Source organism: Ambystoma mexicanum, chromosome 8 (genome assembly GCF_040938575.1).
Source record: "Ambystoma mexicanum isolate Mex_15411 chromosome 8, UKY_AmexF1_1, whole genome shotgun sequence".
Lineage (NCBI taxonomy): Eukaryota > Metazoa > Chordata > Amphibia > Caudata > Ambystomatidae > Ambystoma > Ambystoma mexicanum.
Window position 1 is genome coordinate 1084280911 of NC_090929.1, and position 21759 is coordinate 1084302669.

The following is a 21759-nucleotide window of genomic DNA, read 5'->3' on the forward strand; positions in this document are numbered from 1 at the left end:
GTGGGCCCCCACCACATACTCAAACGACACAGGACACCAGAACCCTGCTCCTGTGCTCACCCTGCCAGCTTCTCCACTCCACCAGCCCTGGTATATCTATCTGCCACTAGCGATAGTCCAGGAATCACCTGGACCCGGGCACTTCTCCTAGCCTCCTGCTGCTGCTTTCCTGACACTCAGGATGGTTCCATGTGATGTTACCGAAATGCTGTATTTTTTGTTTTTGGGAGGGCCCCCCAAAACCTCAATTTATTTCTAGTTTAACCCCACCCCAACTACCCCTGTACCCTATTTGCCCCTTTACCTCACCCCCATCTATTTTATGAAAATACCTTAAAGGAAATTCAGTAAAACATTTTTCGGTAAAGACATTTCGGTAACATAACTACATACCACTCAGGATCTCCTTGAATTGGCATCATCCAGCCACCACACCAGTCTAGAGGTGCACCTCTCTGAGGGCTTCAGTGCTTTACCACATGGGACAAACCAACATACCCCATGATCAACACTCTGCTACGTCTGGACAGGGCCAACCCAACACTCTGCTTCGTTGAAAGCCGTGGATGGCCCTGAGCCACTAGCACTGACTTCACACACGTATTACTGGCTGATCTCTCTCTCTCTACTGCCGAGCCTCGTGTGTGGAGTTCTCTACCAAGTGTCAGTTTTCCCACTTCTTCCAATTTCGGTCCAGCTAGGCATGGGGGCTGCTCCCTCAACTTTTTATCAACATGTGAGCTCAAACACAACAGACATTCTGGAGAGAAAAGCCAAGTCGTGCAGAGGATGAAGGTCAGGCTGCCATCTTGCCTGCGCCCCTTGGTGTTATCGCCTTCACTGAACATTAAGTTGTTGTGCTCCTCTGTTACATATTCTGTGACTATATTATGTTTTTATGTTCCGTCTTTTGCTTTTCAGTTCTCTGACGTTTACTGGCATCTGCTCTGTGCCTCCTAGAAATGTAAAATAAATAAATGATGACAATAAATACAAAATAAATGCTGTCAATCATAATCATCTTTCAGGATTTACTGAACAAGGCAATTGGTGCTGCAGTGGCCGCCCGAAAGGAGTGGGACCTGAGGCCCATCCAGGACCGTGCACAGATATTCCTGAAAGCGGCTGACATCCTGAGCGGTCCACGGCGAGCTGAAGTATTGGCCAAGACCATGATCGGACAGGTAGGTCACATGAGCATCACATTGAATATTAGTACGTTCTAACTGATTAAATAGAAAGTTTCCATGGCAGACGAGATTGGGACAAGGGGTGGACAAGAAAATACTATTGCATATACCAGCAACTGGCCCAAAAGTGTGCACGCTGAGCCGGCGCGACATAGCGTATCTTTGTGTAGTCTGATTCTGCTTTGGAGAGAATGTTTGGATTGTTCAAAGACACAAGGTTTAGTCTCCATGTGTAACAAGAACATGTTCAGTGCAAGAATAGCTAAATGTGGACAAGTGAACATGAGTGCAAACCATATGTGATAACTGACATCAAGCCACCAATGCCAAAAGAGGGCACAATGGACTACTATATTGTGGAAGATACTGTACGGTGGCTATACGCAGGGGGTTCTTGAAGGAAGTGTGAGACAGGGTAGGCTGTATCAAAATATATGTAATTTTCTTCTTTTGGGGCAGCACTTGAAAGGCTTATGGGAGTCCCACCCCTTAAGAGAGAGGGAAAGCATTGATAGATTCCCAGATATTAATGGCAGAGAAACATTGCCAGGCCCATAAAGTCTGCTCATTCCCCCTGCATGCTGCTGCGCTATAGATCATATATACTGTGCATTTATCTATTTTTCTGTTAAGAAGACCTTTTTACGGAATTCCTGTCTAGAGGGGTGTGCAGAAATCGCACATTTAGCAAATAAAAAGAACACCACATATAACTGGGTGCTAATAAAACTTTTTTCAAATCTATTTTTGATTTTTATTCTAGATAAAAATAATCCATCCAAGCATAATGTGTTTTGTCTTCTTTAAAGTGAATTTGTCTTATTTATATGTGTTCTGCATTTAAAAACAATAGCATTCCCAGCCAGACTTATCCACACCTACCTTTCCAATACTCTTTTTATGAGTGTGGATTACAAAACCGGTTGCTGGTAGAATATGTGTTCCCCCTATGCCCTACCCTAAAACCTGCTGTGACATGCTGACCTACCCAGTGTGCCTTTTTTCCCTGCCTGTGGTAAACCTAACATAACATACAATGGTGGATATCTCTGCTCGGTCACTTCTACAGTATTTTCATTAGTCATAACTTTAATTAAAGGTTTCATATTCAATCATATTATCAAAAGGAACATATCACATTACAAAAACATCAATCTGTTGTAAATAAAATACAGATTGATGTTAGGCTGTCCAAAGATTGTTAGTGCAAAAAGATGTGCAATTAAGCAAGAGAACTGTAAATAAAGTTCAGCCCGAGCTCACGTGAGCTGGATAATATCCGCTTTCAAATAGTCTTGCATAGGTTATGTGCAATTGAATGTATGCCTCAAAACTGCCTGCCACACACTTTTTGGTATTTTGGTAATGTATTAAATCTTGGCAATTATGGTGATTGTTGTGGGCAGGAGTTAGGTTTGAGTGGCAGTAGGGGAATTATGAATGGTCTTCCCTTGTAATGTAAACAGCATTGTTTTTAAAATTATGTTTGTTTTGATAAATAAACCTATTTGTTCCAGTATTTGGACATAGAACCCTGTATCCGCATATGATTACTGTCATATGGGGACATTTTGAGATTTGCCAGCAGGAGCTCCTCGGAATGATTCACCCAGTGTCATGCTTATCCCCGACCTGGCCTTACCGTAACACTGGCATGCCAGGAAATATCAGTTTCCAAACAGGGCCATCTGCATCTGCTTAGAAAGTATGTGGCGTCTTAACAGGCGCTATACAAAACCTTTTAGTCATTGTTGTGCATCGTGTAGTGTTGTTGGTGGTGTATAAAATATGCACAACCCGATCTAAAGGTATGTTTCTTACTTTAGGGAAAAACTGTGATCCAGGCAGAAATTGATGCTGCTGCAGAGCTAATCGACTTCTTCCGCTTCAATGTTAAGTATGCTATGGACCTGCAGCACAGTCAGCCAATCAGCGTGCCCATCAGTACCAACACAATGGTTTATCGGGGTCTGGAGGTAAGCTGCTGCTCGGTACAATGATGATGAGGGGGTGAAACATGTTGGAATGGATCCTAGGGAGGATTGTTTGAAGGAATCTTTCTACTGATTCTGATGAGAACACGATTTCCAGCTTTTGAAAATAAATGCCTGACTTGAAATGATCGTGTGGCACTGAATTAGGGAGTTGGCCTTTGCCACTGGGCAGGAAGTGAGACTGATGATTGGCACTGAACAAGGCAGTCTCTACACTCACTAAATAGTAAGTGAGCCAATTGTTTGACACTGAGAAATAACTAAGCTTGTACATAAACTCTTTGCAAGTAGTGAATCAAAAAGGTGCAGGATGTTCCATCAACAATTGATACCCAGATGAAACAAAGAGGAACTCGCTTGTCTCAACATTCAACAATATTACTGTGCCTCTTTATTGCACTGCAGAGAAAAAGGATGTTTCAATGATTCAGCATATCTTCCAGTTCGACATTCAAATGTGTTTGCAGATCCAAAATGATTTAACAGTAAATGTCTAACAGTTAAAATGTTACATACAGTTATTGCCAAACAATGTACAGTTCTGCAAAAACATTGTTTTTTTTAACTCTTCAAAGAAATCCTTCCCTGGTGAACATTTTTAGTGACTCTGCTTTTACCTGTTCACCTGGCAATATAATGCTTAGTTATCTTGCAACAAGCAGTGATAGTGTTAGTTATACGTTGATAAAGTAGTCTATTACTATAACACTGCTTAAATCTTATCAGGACTCACGCATAGTCATAAAATAATTAGTGCTGATTCTGATAATTTTTTTCTCCCACATGCTACTGACCTTTTCGTACACACAGGTAACAACAAAGAAAACGACTTCCATTTAATACGATTTACTGGTACAAATTAAACAGATAAGCTAGAGGAGGTGAAATGGAAATAGGGGCAGATACTGAGGGAGGACATTTCGGAAATAATTGGTGGAAGGTATGGAAATGCACACTCAGTAGCATAATTAATGGAAAGCCTAGAAGGCATATATTGTTTGTTGTAAACTAACTACAAAATTCCTTCCAAACTTTAGCAGCAACCAAAACGCTGCCTACCAGAAGCTTATACCATCCATTTGATGGCCAAATGCAAACAGCTGACTGAATACTGTGTTAAGTTTTGGAAACCTATACACAGCAATAGCCATAACCATATTGCCTCAAACGTAATTTGCACTTTTTACTGGGCACTCTCGATAAACAGTTATTTTGTCGCCTAAATTGATTGAACTGATCTTTGTAATGTTATGTAGAGCACGACTAGTTAATGATGACTGGATCAACATGACGCCACCTTCTCATTCTTCCCCACAGGGCTTTGTAGCAGCAGTCTCACCTTTTAATTTTACTGCAATTGGCGGGAACCTTGCCGGAGCTCCAGCTCTGATGGTAAGTTCAATATTTTCATTATAACCATTCAGTTTTGGGCACAATACAATCTTTCATTAAACATTTTTCATGTGCATATAATCAGAAGATCTTCTCGGAATGCGGCAGATACACAGTTTGGTTTTTCTGGTGTTGTCGAAAAGATTCACTGCGACTAAATACATTAGAAATGGCTTGTCATACTCCTTCAGAAGTGGGGAAACATGGTACAAACTCAGTTGTTGGATTTGACAGAACTTTTAAAGGGACACACCAGTCAAAAACAAATATGTTTTTATTTTATTCCCCAGTATTGTTTTAGTGGATACGGCTTCCCTTTTGAAAGTTCACGTTTTTACACTGGAGTGGCTTCATATTTTAATGTCCGAGATCGAGCTTTGTCGTGGCAGTCGTGTTGTGCAGAACTGCCCTGCCCCACACATATAATGATATACCAATATTATTTGATGTTTTATATAGCACCAACACACAAGGGAACCTATTTTAAAGTGTATGGGAATTGACATTATAATGTGGTAATAAGCCACGAGATGGCGGGCCAATACCGCCCCAGGTAATGCCCTTGGGCCGTAATTACAGGCCTGAGCATAGCCAGGGCCTTAACGAAGCCCCGGGGGCATTACCGTGGGCAGTATTGGCCCGCCGTCGAGGGGCTTATAGCTATTAGTACCCCCAGCCCATTAGACCGGGGTGCTAATAGCATTTATTTCTGTTCTGAAACGCTGCCACGTTTCGGAACAGAAAAAATAAATTCAAATAAAGTACAACAGAAGTGTTCCCGGCGCGTTCGCTCGAGAAAAGAAGAAAAAAGAAAGTACCTTAGCGTTGGGAGGGGATATTTTGGAGGGGAGGGGGGTGAAAGGAAAATAAAAAACTTAACTGAGTCCCCGGTGCGGGACGTAGGTAGCCTCCAGCCTTGGGGAGGCTCGGAGCGGGGATTGCCCCGTTTCAAGCCTCTTCATTGGCTAAGGGGCTGCCACGGCCCCCGCCGGGAACAAACGCAGGCACGTAGGTGCGTCCACGGGATTACGCCATGGTATGGCTCGGAAACGAGCCAATCACGTTACGTGTATCCCGTGGACACACCTACGCCGGCCACTAATATAGCATTAACCACTGAGGACTAGTGTGGGCATTGGTGGTAACAGCCTGCCAGACCAAGGACTAAAGACTGTTATTACCAAGGTCCACCCCAGAGTGAAATGGTTATGGTTATTAGCACCCCAAGCTGACATCTGGGTTGTTAGTATTGCTTTTATATATTGTTTTGTCATGGGAAAATCAGCTTTGCGCATCATGCGCTTGCTGGATGCCCATAAAGAAAAAACTACAAACAAAAATGAACATGTTTGCTTAGTTCCCAAACCACAATGGGCACAGACTAGAGTTCTGAGGGCTATCATTTCTCCCCTTTGGCGTATTTAGCTAGACAGATGTACCCCCTGCTTGGCCTTTTATTTATTTTATTTTAATTGTTTTTTTTATAACGCGCTTGATACCTGAGTCTGGTTTCTAAGAGCGGATCCGGGATTCGAGCCTTTGTTCCTCTACGTGGTCTTTCTTCCACTTTGCCCCTGTGCTATCCTCCGTTCTGGGAACCACTAGTTCTGTAACTTTGATTATGATGCTTTTATATTTGTCTATATTATCCTGCTTTTTTGTTGGGTTCTTGGGTATTGGGTTTTGGGTTGGGGGATTAGGATATGGGTAGGAGGAGGGGGGATTTGGCTGGAGGGGGTCAAGGGAGGGGGGCGAATGGGGGCGGGGGGAGGTTGAGGTTATTTGCTGGAGGCCAATTTTGTGGGACTTTAGGTTTTGGGCACTCCTTGATGTCAGTGAGCCTCATTACAAGTCTGGCGGTCCGAAAATAAGGGTACCGCCAGACTACCACAATGCCGGTAGGGGCCACGGATCCCCTGGCAGGTCTGACCTGCCTGGAATCCTGGCCCCTACCGGCATTGTCTTCACGGAAGCACTGGCTCCATTGTCAACGGTGCCGGTGCTTCCGTGACCCCATTCCCGCCACGGGAATGGGGACTTCCAGTTTCTGCCCAACATCCCTGCCACAACTTGTAATATCCCGGTGGCACAGAGATATCAGGCGGCGGAAACGGTGTTACGAGGTCGGCAGAAACCGACAACCTCGTAATGAGGCCCAATGTCTTTGTTTATTCGTGATTTTGATGCAATAATAAAATGATTAAACCAACACAAAGAAAATGGACGTTGGGGGAATAGGAAATGGATATTATCCCTGTTTCCATAGCCGCCAGGGAGCGGATGGAGTGAAATGTGTAAGACAGCAGCAATAGGTACGCTGTGTTGAGGAGGGGGCTGAGGAGCGAGGTGACGTCTTGTGGGAGGGACTTGGGGACTGCAGGGTGAGGGCGTGAGAGGGGTTTGGGGCCAGCAGTGATAAAAAGAAAACGGCTGGAGCAGGAGGTAGCCATGGAGGATTGGAAATGCAGGCCTCCCGATGGGCTGAAGCCCCACTCCCCACATTATGTTACGACTGTCCCTTTGAAGGCATGAGCTGGTCAGGATGAGAATATTTTTTAAAAAAAAACATTTTATTTATTGGCAAACATATCAGAGTACAAGGGTTGCATATTAATTACTTAATACTTATACAGACGCATTTAATACATTGTTGGAGTAATTATTCAAGCAGAGATATCACACTATTTCACATTAACAGTAGCACAATTATGGAGACAATAGTGATTGCATGAAAGGTTACATTTCAGTCCTCGGAGTGGGTGGATAGGTATGTATGAAACTCAGACCAAATTTTCTTGGGACAGGAAGGTAGGGGCAAAGAGTTCACGTATTCCTCCTCACATGTTTGGATCCAGGCGAGTGCTGCCAGACGCAATTTGATGTTAGGCGGGTTTGTTTGCTTCCAATGCTGGGGTATACATCTCTTGGCTACAATACACGTTATATTTAGAAATGCTAAACATTTTTTGTTTGTAGTGTCATTCCATATACCAAATAGTACACCCAGTGGAGCACACTCAATGGTAGTCCCAAAAGTTTCAGTGAAACGCTTGTAATACATTGCTCCAGAAGTCCCAGAGCTGGGTGCATGACTAAAACATGTGCAGATGGTCAGCCTCTTCAGATTGGCATTGGGGTGGGTTTGGAGTACCTGTCGGGCAAATCGGTTGAGCTTTTGGGGGATATAATACAATCTATTAATCAATTTATACTGTATACAGCGGAATCTGAAATTGATGGAGACAATACATACCCCAACCCTTACCAATGGTTTTAAGTGGGTTCCAGACCTGGAAACCTCCACATAGGGAGCCATCTATAGTATGGGGATGTCTCAATAACTGATGATAGTCCTTGGCGGCACGCCAGTAACGTGGTAGATCTTGGGTCAAATGTGCAGTCTTTATAGGTGGATCTCACAATAAGAGTTTTACGGTCGGAGTCTCCAGCTGCCGGTTGCTCAAGTTTAACATGAGGTGGGCGTTGGGAGTCACCATACCAGAAAGAGGTGTACTGGGCCTGTGCTGCTATCTAATATAGCTCGAGGTCGGGGCTGTGAAACCTCCTCTCTCGTAGGGTAGGGTCGTATCTGCCCATTTCTTTCGCACAGCCCCAGCGTGCCACAGGAATTGCGCACAAAGACTGTGCAATTTTGCAAAATATTGCTACCCGCGTCAGATGGGGACATTTGCGAATATATATATCAATTGTGGTACTAAAACCATCTTCACTAAGGGTAGTCTGCCCGCCATAATGATGGGAAGTGATCGCCATCTGGTTAGCTTATTTTCAACATGAGCTTCCATAGCCCCATAGTTGTCTGCTAATAGCGTTGGTTTAGTCCCGGATATCCGAACACCCAGGTATCTGATTCTCTCAGGGGACCAGCGGAGTGGGAACTCACCCGTCGGTTGTCTGGTGCCCTTTGTGAGAGGAAACATTTCTGACTTACTAAAATTAATCGTTAACCCAGAAAAGCCCCCTCTCCGGATTACATCCCTTAGGATCGGGTCAAGGTTTATCTGAGGGTCTCTAATGTACAGCAGCACATCATCTGCGTACAATGATATTATCTCCGCTGGTCTTTCAAGCGGACACCTCGGTGAGCATGCCGAGATCTAATCATGTCGGCCATTAGCTCTATCATCAGTGCAAAAAGGAGTGGGGAGAGAGGGCTACCCTGTCGGGTGTCCCAGTTCAAGGTGAAAGGTGGAGATCTGTGAGAGTTAACCAATACGCTAGCTGTAGGGCACATGTATAATAATATAATGTATCTAATCATTTGCTGAACCAAAACCCATCTTTTCCAGGACCACCCATAGGTATTGCCACAAGACCATATCAAAGGCCTTCTGAGCGTCTAATGTTATTGCCACTTTCTCCGCCTTAGGATCGATTCTGGCCATCACATTAAAGAGCCTCCTAATATTCAAAGATGTCGATCTGCCGGGGACGAAGCATCCCTGATCGTCGTGTATCATGTAGGGCATAAGAGGTAGAAGCCTATTTGCTAGTACTTTAGCAAAGATTTTTGTATCTATTTTCATAAGTGATAATGGTCTGTAGGACCCGCACTCATTGCTCGGTTTCCCAGGCTTTAGGAGGACTGTTATGGTGGCATTGCGTAGCATGGAGGGAAGGATGGAGCCACAAAGTGACTCATTCCATACCTCAAGAAGATGTGGGGAGAGCAACGCTGTGTGTTCTTGATAGAATTCAGGGGTGAGACCATCCGGTCCCGGCGCCTTACCCTTCGGGAGTTCTGTTATTAACTTCACCATCTCTTCCAGGGAGATCAGGGTTTCGAGCGCCTCCCTTGTCTGAGGGCACACGCATGACACAGGAAACCCCTCTAGGAGGGATTGTACAATATGTTCATCATGCGGTTGGCCTGCCGCATATAAGGTGCCATAAAATCTTGAGAAAACTTGGCCCCCTTCCGATCGGGTTAGCCTGGCCAGCGTTCTTCCCTGCCTTTCTCCCTCTCCATATCTTCTGGCTGCCTGTGGGCGTGTGAAATAACGTATTTCCCTAAGAGCATTTGCCTCGAAGAGTTCCAACCTGGACAGTATCTGCGCTAGCGTATCCGGGCTCGATAATGTTGAGTACTCCTGCTCTAGGTTTTTTTGTTTGACTTCCGAACAGTGAAGGTCTCTTCTGATCTCTTTCAATATACCTGCTTCCCTGGATATGCACATGCCACAGACATAAACCTTAAAAGCTTCCCATCTCACCCCCGCAGCTGTGGCATGCGGCTCATTGCATATGAAGAATGTTTTGATGTCCGAGCGGAACTCTGTCTTAAACACAATGTCAGAGAGTGCCTCAGACATAAACCACCAGGAGCTGCGGGGTCCGGGTACCGACCCCATAACTAATGATAGCGTCACTGCTGATTGATCAGATAGTGTGCAGGGCTGTATCCCTGTGTTCTTAACCATACCCATCAAGGAGCTTGACACTAAGAACATATCTATCCATGATGAGCTGTCATGCACAGAGGAATAGTATGTATATTGCCTCACTTGTGCGTGCAACGTTCTCCACACACCCCGGAGCTCTAATGAGGTCCTATGTGAAAGCATCTACGGGCCGAACGTGAAAGGGGTCTAGGGGCCCACCCCTGTTCTGTCCCATACTGTGTCGAGTATCAGGTTCATATCGCCACCCCATCGGAATCCCAATGAATCCCATCAGAATTGATACCACATTGTCAAAAAATTCAGAGTGTCAATATTAGGACAAATATGTATTAAACAACAAGCACTTTGCACCAGCAATTGTACAATGCAGTATGACATATCTACCCTCCGGGTCTATATAGTTCAGAGTGAACTTAACAGTTTTATGAATCATGGTCATAACCCCTCTAGCTTGAGAGGAATAGGATGTAAAGAATCTGTTCGATCCCCATATTGGTGCTATACCAATTTCCGCTCCCCTTATAGCATGTGTCTCCTGTAGGCGGAGTATTTTAATCTTGTATCTTTGCGCATATGCCATAATTCTACGTGCCTTGGTGTAATTTCCCATCCCTCTAAGATTCCAAGTCATCAGTTTATTCTCCATCACGTCTCTTAGGGGGTGTCCCATGGTTTCCCTGCCACTTCCCTGCCATACTATGTCTGTATCACCCATGTACTTACCAGTAACCATGTGCTGCCAACCATTTTCCCATTTTTGTTGATTTGCTGGGCTCGGTTTTGCAATTAGCGTCCAGCCTTACTCTTAGTCCTAAAACAGTTGAACACTTTACTCCCCTCCCACCCACCCTCACTGCTCCTCAACCTAGCAGTGTAACCCCCCCCCCACTCCCCTATTTGGCCTATTCCAACCTGGCCTCCCCCCTATTCTCAACATAACATAAACTGTTAGCAACTGCTATGGGGTAAGCTGTTGCCCTTATGACCAGCTTGTACATATAATACTATATCCCGTTTTCCCCCCATCACTTGTTCTAGCGGGGTGTGTTGCATTTACCATTGCCTCGCCGGGCAATCCGCATACTACTCTCTGTAGTTCAGAGTATGTGCTCAATTTGGTGCTGGATTGTCATCAGGCCGCTCAGGACTGTCTGGAATTGGGATCTGTGATTCAATGAATTTAACCGTCTCGTCCGGACCGTAAAGAAATAGAGCTTGCCACGAAACTGGAACTTCAGACGGCTGGAAACAGCATGGCATATTGAATATTGTGGCTGCGTAGCAGTTCTTTGTCTCCGATGAACTGGCGTTGCTCATTTTGGACTGTTATGGAGAAGTTCGGGAAGAGTCTTGATTGTTTGGGAGACAACCACAATTCCTTTTTTACCCTGGCCAGGTGAAGGAGGAGGTCTCTGTCGCGGTAACCAAGTATCTTTGCTATTATCAGATGCGGGAAGTCTCCAGGCTTAGGTCTAGGTCCCAATGCATGTTCAACAGCAAAAAGGGAGAAAGGGCTGGAGACCCCAAGAGCTCCTTGAGTAGATTTTTGACTGCCTGCTCCATACCCCCTGATAGAGCATCCTCAGGCACTCCGACTATCCTGATGTTATTCCTCCTGGACCGGGATTCCAAGTCGTCGCATTTGACCTTTACGGCTTTCATATCTTTCACCAATGAGGATACTGTATTCTGGAGGCCTTGCACAGTGTCCTCCGTCACTCCGATCCTAGTTTCGGCTTCTGTTATGTGTCCAGCCTCCCTGGCTTGTTGTGTTCTCATGGATGCGACATTTGCCGTAATGTCATCCCACCGGATGTCTCGTGGTTGGCCGCGAATCCTTTCGCCATGACCTCCATCATATACGTGATGTCAGAGGGCGGGGCCAGTATTGGTTGTGGTTGTTCTGTTAGCGAACTCATTGATGGATCTGGGTTACCCCGAGCGTTCGCAATTGTGAACTTATCCATAGCCCCGGTCTTCTTGCCTCCCCCTGCGCCTCTAGTCATTGTAGTATGGTCAGAAGAGAGCTTTTTACTCACCCACTGTCTCACAGGGCCCTCTCAGGCGTGTGCACTGCCACAGGTGCACTCAGTCCAGGTTCCCAGATTCTGTGCTATACCCTTATTCAGGAGGTTGCTGTCACATTCAGTACACAGGCATTGTCATAGGAGAAGATGAGGGACTGTAGATCTGCAATCAGCGGTCGACACACTGTATATGATCAGAAGGAGAGGCAGTCCCCCCGCTCCCGCTACTTGCAATGTAATGGTAGATCCAGCATCGCAGCGCCCTGCCCCTGTGATGTAGGCTGGTCAGGTTTGTCCCACTTTAAGGTGGGTCACATCTGGAGCGGCACTGCAGGGGCCAGGTTCTGTAAATTCTATGAGAGGGGAGCCCAACCAGGTGTTCGAGAGATATGATGTTACCCCAGTGATTGACGCCCTATAAATGTTTTTCCTCAGTTGTTTGGACAGCCCCACAAACCGCTCTGCTGGTCTGGAGGTACTAGGGTTCACTTCGTATGAGGATGTGCATAGTATCCGCCCTGCAACCCAGCGCCCAATGGCCTCGAGGGTTTACTCCACTATAGGGGCCTCGGTTGCACCTCTGGCAGTATCTGTTGGGTCTGTAGTGGGAGGAGGCACAATCAATGGTTACAGATGGTTACAGATGGATCCGGCCCAGTGCAAGGCTGCAATTTGACTCAACCCCTCTCTACCCCTTCCAATAACTCTAGCTATGCCATGGACGCAGGGGGACTACTTCATGCAGTGGTGGTCCTGCACCACTGCCCAGATCCGGCTGTCCGGCTCACTCTCGGTCCATCTACGACCCACTCCGTACTTCACCGCACAGCCAGCAGCCCCAAAAGTCTCAAGGAGCCGCCCTCCAACACAGGCCTCCCGCCCGCTCACATAGTTCACTTTAGCTGACAGAATGTCGGTGTCGTTGTCCATCCCTCTTCCTCAGACACCACAGCTGCGTCTTTCCTGCAACTATTTCTTCCGGGATTTCACACACTAGTAGGCCCCACCTTCCGACATCCAAATTCTGCCTTTATTTTACGATTCTTGCAGGGGAAAAGGTGATTTTCACGCGGCAGATTGGGAAGAACACTTTAGGTAACTTTATATTACAGCAATTGAGAAACTGATCCAATTGCAATTTAGAACCAGTTGGAGACAGTTAAGTAAATTGTTGAAAACAGAACACCCACACGGAATCCTAGTTTAACATCCCCTGTTCTTGGTAAGTCCAACCCTGCTAGTAATTGGAGGAGAGTGCGCAAACGTCACCAGTCCCACAATATGCACCTTGCAGGAGGGTTTACTATGTTATTCGCGAACAAGAGTTGCTGAAGGCAACTGTTGTAGGTAAATGTTGCAGAAGTAGAATAAAAAGGTAAGTAAAGTTCCTACAACACTCAGGGAAGCCCAGCGGCGATCCTTGACAGACCATCATTGATCTTAGTAAGGCAAGGGAGAGGTAGGGTTAGGACTTACACCTAAACAACCCTATGGCAGAAGCGGGGGGTGGAGTAGGAATAGGTATGCAAACTCACTTACCTTACTCCAATTTCTTAAGTAACCATGTCGGGGGTTCCTGAATCCTCTGGGTGGATTTACTGCTAGGCTTTGTCTGGTTGAGGGAGGTCCAGGGCCTGCAGGTGCAGAGGTCACTTTCAGCATTGGGATTGGGATTGGGTCGGGCTAGTCATTGGCTTCCGAGCTCTGACGAGACGGTTCTGGAGACTGAACAGCTCGACACACTTGGCACGACAAGATGAAGACCTCTATGGCGCAGGCGACCTATGGAGATCTGCAAGACAAAAAGAAGTCGGGTTTCAGTGGGGATCACCACGGTCAGGTGACGATGGGCGAACCTTGTCGCGAGAACAAAGGAGCAGGCCCTGCACGGCTTCTCTTTGATCAGGAAGACTGAAACTGCAGGGGCAGGAGTCTTCTTTGGCAAGTTCAAGATCTGCAGAGTTCCAAGGTTTAACTTGGAATGGTGAAGGCTGAAGCAAGGAAGTCCAGCAGAGAGCTGGTCAGTGCACCAGGTGGTCCAGTTACACTTCCGAAGGCTGAGCGGGCATGGATCCTTGAGCAGGGGTCGGGACAGATTTTTGCTCCCAGCCCTTGGGTCGAAGCACAGCCAAGGGCCTTTTTGAGATCAGGAGAAAGGACCAGGGCTTTTACTGGGACTTGGCTGAAGGTAATGCTGGTCAGCTACAACGGTAGTTCTCTGTTCATTACTGGGCTGCACTTCTTAGGGGTTTTGGCTCCAGCAGTTTATCTATCAAATGGTGCAGGAGTCCTCCTTTTATCCAGGATTCGGACCAGAGTCGCCCCCAAGTCCACCAATGGTAAGGATCTGCGCCATTCAAATGTCCAGTCATGTACAGCCCCTGGCCAATGCAATTGCCCACATCCGGCCACACATATAGACCGCCACTTTGCCCGGGAAAGCAGAGGCTCTGCCCAGGAAAGGACTTTCCATATATGGCAATTCCAGACCTGAGGGCCAGAAGAAGGCCAAGGCACAAAATGGCCAAAGGACATGCACAAATCTCGTGGCACATCCACTTTAGAGTATATGGTACTCTAAATTGCACTATGCTGTAAAATGCAAAACTGCATGAGTAAAAAATAAAAAACATGGTAGAAAAATATCTGCTGCCACAAGCCCATCCTGGACACATTGCTAACAACAAAGTTGCAAAAGAAAGTTCTAGGGATACAAAATACCCCAACCGCACTTTGCTTTAAGGTGAGTTGTGCAGTTTAAAAAATATATGAACTCCACTAAGGGAGACAAGGTCTCCCAGTACTGATAGTCTTACGGACTGATGAGTTTCCCCATAAGATTGATCAAAAGGCAAGGGACGCTTTACTTTCCTCCAAAAAGTCATGTCATAAAGCAGAAAATAGCAAAAAGGTAGGATGCCCCATTGAAGTCTATTGGAGGAAAGCAACAAAAACAACAGGCAATGGGCCTGCACCAGGTCAGATGTTGGCAATCATTGGCAATAGAGCATGTTTCTGGGCATTTGAAGGCAGTTCTTGAGGGTTGGATTGATATGATGGATTTTCAAAATCAGCCCTGCAGAAGATTCTGAGAGGCCACCCTATTATAGTAAATGGGAAAAGACAATAAAGGATAGCCTCTCTTAGGCGGGTGAGCCATAAGTCCTATAGTTGTAAGATGTGGGAGGTGTTTTGGTGCAGTGAGACACACAGAGAGCACTCCAATGATTCAAGTTATATATTCAATACAATATTGGGTCTGAACACTTTGCAATGAAAAGAGCAAAGAACTGCCACGAAACCCATACTATGCCCATATATACATTCATCGTGGGGTCTACTTACTTTACTTTTAAGATGGTTAAGAATGTTTCAAGCACAAAACAAAAGTAAACTGCGTAGTAAAGCAAATGAAAACGGGTAAGTAGTTTAGAAGCAGTTAGAATACAAGGTAAGCATAGAGAGAAACAGTAGGAACACTATTACACTGCCTTATAAAATAAGGCCCCTAGCACTTTAAAAGTCCTTCCCTTCTAAAGTAAATGGAGTCTAGTGCCCTAAAAGCTGCAAGGTCCAGTGTTAAACCTTTCTAGTGAGTGAGGAGTATTTCGAAAGTAAGGAAACCTGTTTTGGCAATGCCAGTTGGTGGGGATAAAAATGCAAGCAAGAGGGTAAGTAAAGTCTTGAGGGTTCCTGCCCCCAATCCCACCATTATTGGGGAATCCCAGGTGGGGATCCTTGTTCAGAACTCCACCAATCACGACCAGTCAAAGGATAGGTAGGGTGAGGACTTCATGCCTGTGCAAACCTATGGTGGGAGGGGGGTTGGAAATAGATATACAAGTTTCCCCCCCACTCCCTCACTCAGAGAAACCAAACCTGGTGCTACTGAATCCACTGGGACCACTTTCTTCAAGTGTTGATTTTGTTTGCAGGCGATCTTGAGAGCATGGGTGCAGTGGTTGGTTTTGGAGACGAGAATGAGTCGTGCTAGTTGGCGGTTCCACGGTCTAGCTAGACAGTCACTGTGGCTTCTCAGCTGGATGACCCAGGCATGACGAGATTAAGACCACCATGATTCCCGTGCCGTCAGGATACCCTCTCCTTCCTCCAGGGCAGGAAAGTGGGCTGCAGCGAATTTCACCACACTCAACCGACAGAAGCTGTCTCTCCTGCTGCACACAAATAATCTGGCCGTTATGGAGAGCAGTAACTGTATGAGGATGGCTCTTGTCTTACAAGCTGAGAGTCTGTAGAGTCACAAGCCTGAACTCTGAACGGCAACCGGTGCAGCCAAGTGGCCCAAGAGGACACTGGTCAGTCCTTTGGGTGATCCTGGGACACTTCTGAAGGCTTCCAAGACCAGGATCCTCGAGCAGGGGTCGGGGCTTGCTGTTCCTGCCAGTACAGAGGTTGAAGCATTGACAAGGGCCTTCAGGACACCATCACAGAGGAGCAGAGCTCCGCTAGGACGTTGCTGGAGGCAGTGCTAGTTTGCTGAAACAATACACCTCGCATCTTCAGAGACTTGCACCTCTTCAAAGGGGTCTTGGCCTCAACGATGCTCTGAAGAATGGCTGCAGTAGTCCCCCTTTTTTCCTGAATTCTATAGGGGGTCTCCCCCGAACCCTCCAATTTCAAGGATATGCTCCATTCAACCTGACAGGGGCTGTCCAATCATGGATACCCTCCTGCCTCCACATCTGCACAGCAACAGACATACTTTGACCAAGATGTGAACTAGGACCAGACAGTCCCAGGCCCCCACATCCGGCTGAGAACACACACCTCCGCTTTGCCAGGCATTTGCCCATGAAAGGGCTTTCCTTGTATGGTAGTTTCTGACCTGAAAGGGCAAGAAGAAAGCCAAAGAACAATATGGCCAAAGGGCAGGGGCGGGAAACGCATGGCACAGCCATATCAAGTATATGGTACACAAAATGGTAAAATGCATAAGTGCACGCTAGGAAAATTAAAACCACAGTAGAAAAATATCTTCCGCCACCAGCCCATCTTGGACACATTGTGAAAGTAAAAGAAATGTTAAAAAAAATAAGAAAAAAGGGATACAGCGTACCTCTGACGAACCTCCCTATAAGTTGATCTGAGGAGCTTTAAAAACAACAAGGAATGTCATAATGGGGGACAGTCTGCCCTGCACTAGTAGCTATTGGGACCTATTAGTGCCCTAAAATAGATTAACTAAGCAAGGGAAGTAAAGTAAAAAAGGTTCACTTGCCTTAAAAGAATCAGGCCACTAATCAAACCATAGGAAAAAGGCAGAGGTTGCCATAGATGTGTATGGAGGGATTTATGGAAATCATTAGTAGTGGCATCATTACCAGGTCAGTTTATGGCAGTCCTTGGAATGGGGCAAGTTCTTGGACATTTTGTGCCTGTCTCTAGCAAGGCAGCCATCCCTCTTAGGCCGCGTTGGCTGCTTGTTAGTCCCTTTGCCAGGATCTTAGACTCCAGCCATTTAGCAAAACACATTATGTATACCAAAGCAACACGTTTGGCTTTAAAAACGCTTCTTTTCCAACTAAGGCACTTCCAGATGGAGTTAGTCTCAGATGTGAATGAAATTATCTCGACCCATTTATCCTAATTCTCCTTGACCTGTCTGCTGCCTTTGACACAGTCGATCACTCTGATCTCCTTAATACTCTCTCTTTCTTCTTCGGATTCGCGATTGAGCACAATTGCCTGGATAGAATCCTACCTTGCACATCGCCAGTTCTGTCTCCTGAAGCAACAACACCTCTCAGCTCACTCCTCTAACTGTTGCTGTTCCACAAAGCTCTGTTGTGCGTCTGCTCCTATTTGCACTCTACACCTCTGCTCTTGGGGCACTAATATCCTCTTTTGGGGTTCTTGTACCAACTCTTCAAGGATGACACCGAAATCTTCATCTCTTTTCCTGAACTCTCCTCTGATCGCTCTATCAAAATTTGAAACTTTCTCTTTGCCATTAAATATTGGATGATTTTGCACTTTGATGTTAAACTCTACCAGAACAGAAGTGATCTTCTTCTCTGCCAAAGGTGCTCTCTCATCTCTGCCTATCCAGTTCCCACCTGACACTCTCTCTTCTTCAGCTAGAAACCTCAGCATCATCTATGACCTGATACCTTCTCGACTTTCATCTCCAACACTGGAACAGCAGCTCGCTTCACCCTCCGTAATAGTAGGAAAATCTGGCACCTCCTTCCTTTCAACACCGCCAAGCATCTCTTAACCACTCTTGTCTTCTCTAAACTGGACTACTGTGCCAGCACCCTCTTTTGTCTCCCCAACTATGCTTTCTGTCCTCTCGACAAGATCATTAACTTCGCTACTAGGACTCTGTCTGAACGCCTCACTTCACACCTATGTCCTCGTACCATCACCAGGTTGGATGGCTGGCGATGTAAAACAGGACCAGATTTAAATGTCTTCTCCTTGTTCACATATCTATCCAAGGTAAGGCTCCACTGTATCTATCCTCCTCTATCCAACTCTAGAACAACAAGAAGGCAACTCTATAAGCCTTCTTGTGATCTCTGCTCTCCCTCCTGGACCACCGTTATGGCTCCTCGTCCTCCCTATGCTTCCACTTGCTTCCTCTCTTTCTCTCTTATTGCTACTCTTCCCCAGACATCCAAGAAACAGTCCACACGGATTTGTTCAAAACGAAACTAAAAGCCTACCTCCTCGCCTCTGAGTTACCCTCTTAACCTACCTCTCATCTGCTTGATGGCTAAAAATGATCCCTCGCCTCTAACCTGCCTCTGTCCCTCACTTCCTCTGCCTCCATTGCAGCTCTTCCCCCATCATGGTCACATCCTGAGCACAGCGTGCCGTACCCCCTACCTGCACTTAAAAATGTCCAATATTGATTGTCCTTAAAGGAAAGTTCCGGGACTTTTTTTTTATTGTCCCTACGGTTCGGCCATGTGTTTTTAAGCATAACTCGGTAGATCGTAGAAAACTTTCCTATGGACCTTACCCGACTTTTCGTCCATTATCGCACTCGAAATCAGCCGCCATTTTCTGATAATCCTATCATTTCCCCCCATCGCCCTGGCTCACCTGCTTTTGCGGCACTAAATCAAATCCCCCGCCCCTGAAACAGACTTTATCAAAACATTCATATTCCCCGCCTCTATCCGTGACGTGACAAACGCGCCCAGGCGTCTTCTACGCGACTCCACACAGAACCCGGAAATCAACACAGATTAGCTCACAACACAGCGCGCCACAATTCGGAATATGAATCTGTACTTTTAAATCAAACCGCAAGATTGTAAATTTGGTAAAGTACATTTATTTGACATCAAATGTTTTGAGAATATTCAGCGATTTTCATTTTTATTTGCTCACGTTCCAAAAAGTTCGTTTTGAGGCATGCGATGTTCCTTTGCTGTACACAGGGTCTTAGATCATCTCACAATACAGCGCCACAATTCGGAATATGAAACTGTGGTTTAAAAGCAAACGGCAAGATTGTACATTTGGCAAAGTACATTTATTGGACATCAAATGTTTAGAGAATATTCAGCGATTTGCATTTTTCTTTGCTCTCGATCCAAAATAGTTCGTCTTGAGGCAAGCGATGTTCATGTGCAGTACACAGGGTGTTGGTTTACGATAAAATAAGCTCTTCGGTCGCACTCATAATCGCATGGCTGTTCCAACAACGAGGCACTAGGCCACCACAACGGTATGTATGTTGCATCTAGCCATTAGTACCGCGTAAGGGCATACTTGTACTTGGCGATCGTCCCATAAAATGGTCAGGGTGGTAACGTTGTTCACGCGGAGAAGCAACTGGCGGCTGTAAAAGCCATCCGCCGGTGTCTGGTACTCGTGACACGGACAATAATGAAGGATGTACCTGTTTTAAAAACATAAAAAATGAAATTAGTCTCACTCACCATCAGATCTTTATTAAAATTATTCATTTTATATATTAGGTCGGGAAATTATTTCATAGCTAGGACAGTGCAACTGGGTATTATACGTCATTTCCAGTAACCCACCCCCTCTCCTCCGCCTTTTTCAGAGCCGCCTGAGCGCCAGTGGACCACTTCGTCACTGATATGATATAATATGGCATTTTCAACGCGCCTATACACAAGTGTTTCAAGGCGTGGCGAGGCAGGGAGGGGAGGGGGGGGACAAGGAGAAGACAGACAACGATCCTACTAGGCCAGGTGCCATTCAGATCAGGGGTCATTCCGAAAAGTGCAAGGGGAAGGGGAGGGGGGAAGTGGAGTACAAGGTAAGTAGCATAAAATAATAAATACATAGGGCCAGCTGGTGGCGAGTGCAAGGTAAGTGCAGAACAAGTGCTGGGAAGGGGGGGCTGTAGGATACTGAGACAGTCCCCCAGTGCAGGGGTTGACAGGGAGGCAGTGCAGGTGGAGAGTGGAAGGGCCCAGGACCGTGGTCGCAGACGGTGGACCAGTTGTAGCAGGGGAGAGGGAGAGAGAAAGCAGAAGCAAAGAGGAAGGTTTTGAGGTGCTTCCGTAAAAGGAGATGGTTCTCCTCAAGATAGTGCGCGGTACAAAACAATATGCCACATAGAACGAACAAGTACAACTTAACCCGTCTTTAAAGCTACTGTATAGTAATTAAATTGCGGTATAAACTCATCTAAAGAGTTACTTACATTATATTTGCATTTTCCATTGTGTCTGTGCGTAGGGCAGCCCCGAAATACCACTCCTTCTATGCCGACGTTATTTCTTCTAATGAACGAACATTAAATGGCTTTCGTTTCTGAAATTATATTCATTATCGTTTACGTTATTGCACCACACCCCCAAAAAGAAGTCTTTCGGGATGGTCCCGGCCTGTCAAGGTCAAATAACAATAGAACCTTATACTGAGTCGTGGGCCATTCCGGCACCCGAGCAAAAAATCAAAGCAGCTGACCTTCACTTTGAACGAGCACACATTCCTAGTTAGCTACATTCAGTGTAAGGCCATCTCACAGGACTTGAAATTTACACTCCATCTTTGCATTTTGTCTGCGTGCTTTGCAGCCCCAGAGAACCATAAATACGGAGACATTCTATATTTTTTGAAAAATTATTTATATTACTGTTTGGTTTAATTTAATGCGCAAATGAACAAGGTTGGATAGACACATTGCATGTACACTGAGCAATCACTTTTATTTACACAATACATAGCTACACATATTCAATGGGCCTGCGACATGAGGAGAATCGAGAGCAAAGTCACAGGTGGCACCCGGGTGGTTCGCACTACTGCACGGTGAAGGGAGGGGCAAGGGTGGAGAGACACATTGCATGTACACTGAGCAATCACTTTTATTTACACATTACATAGATACACATATTCAATGGGCCTGCGACATGAGGAGACTCGAGAGAACAGACAATCAAATGACAATCATTTAAACCGTGATGTGTATTTCTCAATGAGCTCTGCTTTAGGTGGACATGGAACAGAGGCAATATTGGGTGGCAATGCAGTTGTCGCCTGCACAGGTTCGTTCACAACTCCATGTATGTGCCTATCTAGGACATCAACAATAAGTCTCTCAATAAACTCATATTGCATATCCTCAAACACTGGTTTGATCACCCATTCTTTACTTCTTTTAGTGAAGGCCTTATTGTAGCGAAGCGTCCCTAAAGTTCCGGTCGTCCTACTTTGTTGACGGCCAACATTATGGTTATGTACCAAGACCGCTAGAAGAGTCCGATTTATCATGCCCTCC

The 21759-nt window shown here is 45.8% G+C and overlaps 1 protein-coding gene across 1 annotated transcript in view; it reads left to right on the forward strand.

Moving 5' to 3' along the window:
* ALDH4A1 (aldehyde dehydrogenase 4 family member A1) overlaps nt 1-21759 on the forward strand; it is a 442959-nt gene that overhangs the window by 145396 nt on the left and 275804 nt on the right. The window contains exons 5-7 of the mRNA XM_069611079.1: nt 1029-1184; nt 3017-3166; nt 4502-4576. Of these exons, the coding sequence (XP_069467180.1) occupies nt 1029-1184; nt 3017-3166; nt 4502-4576 (381 nt within the window). The remainder of the gene's footprint in view (nt 1-1028; nt 1185-3016; nt 3167-4501; nt 4577-21759) is intronic.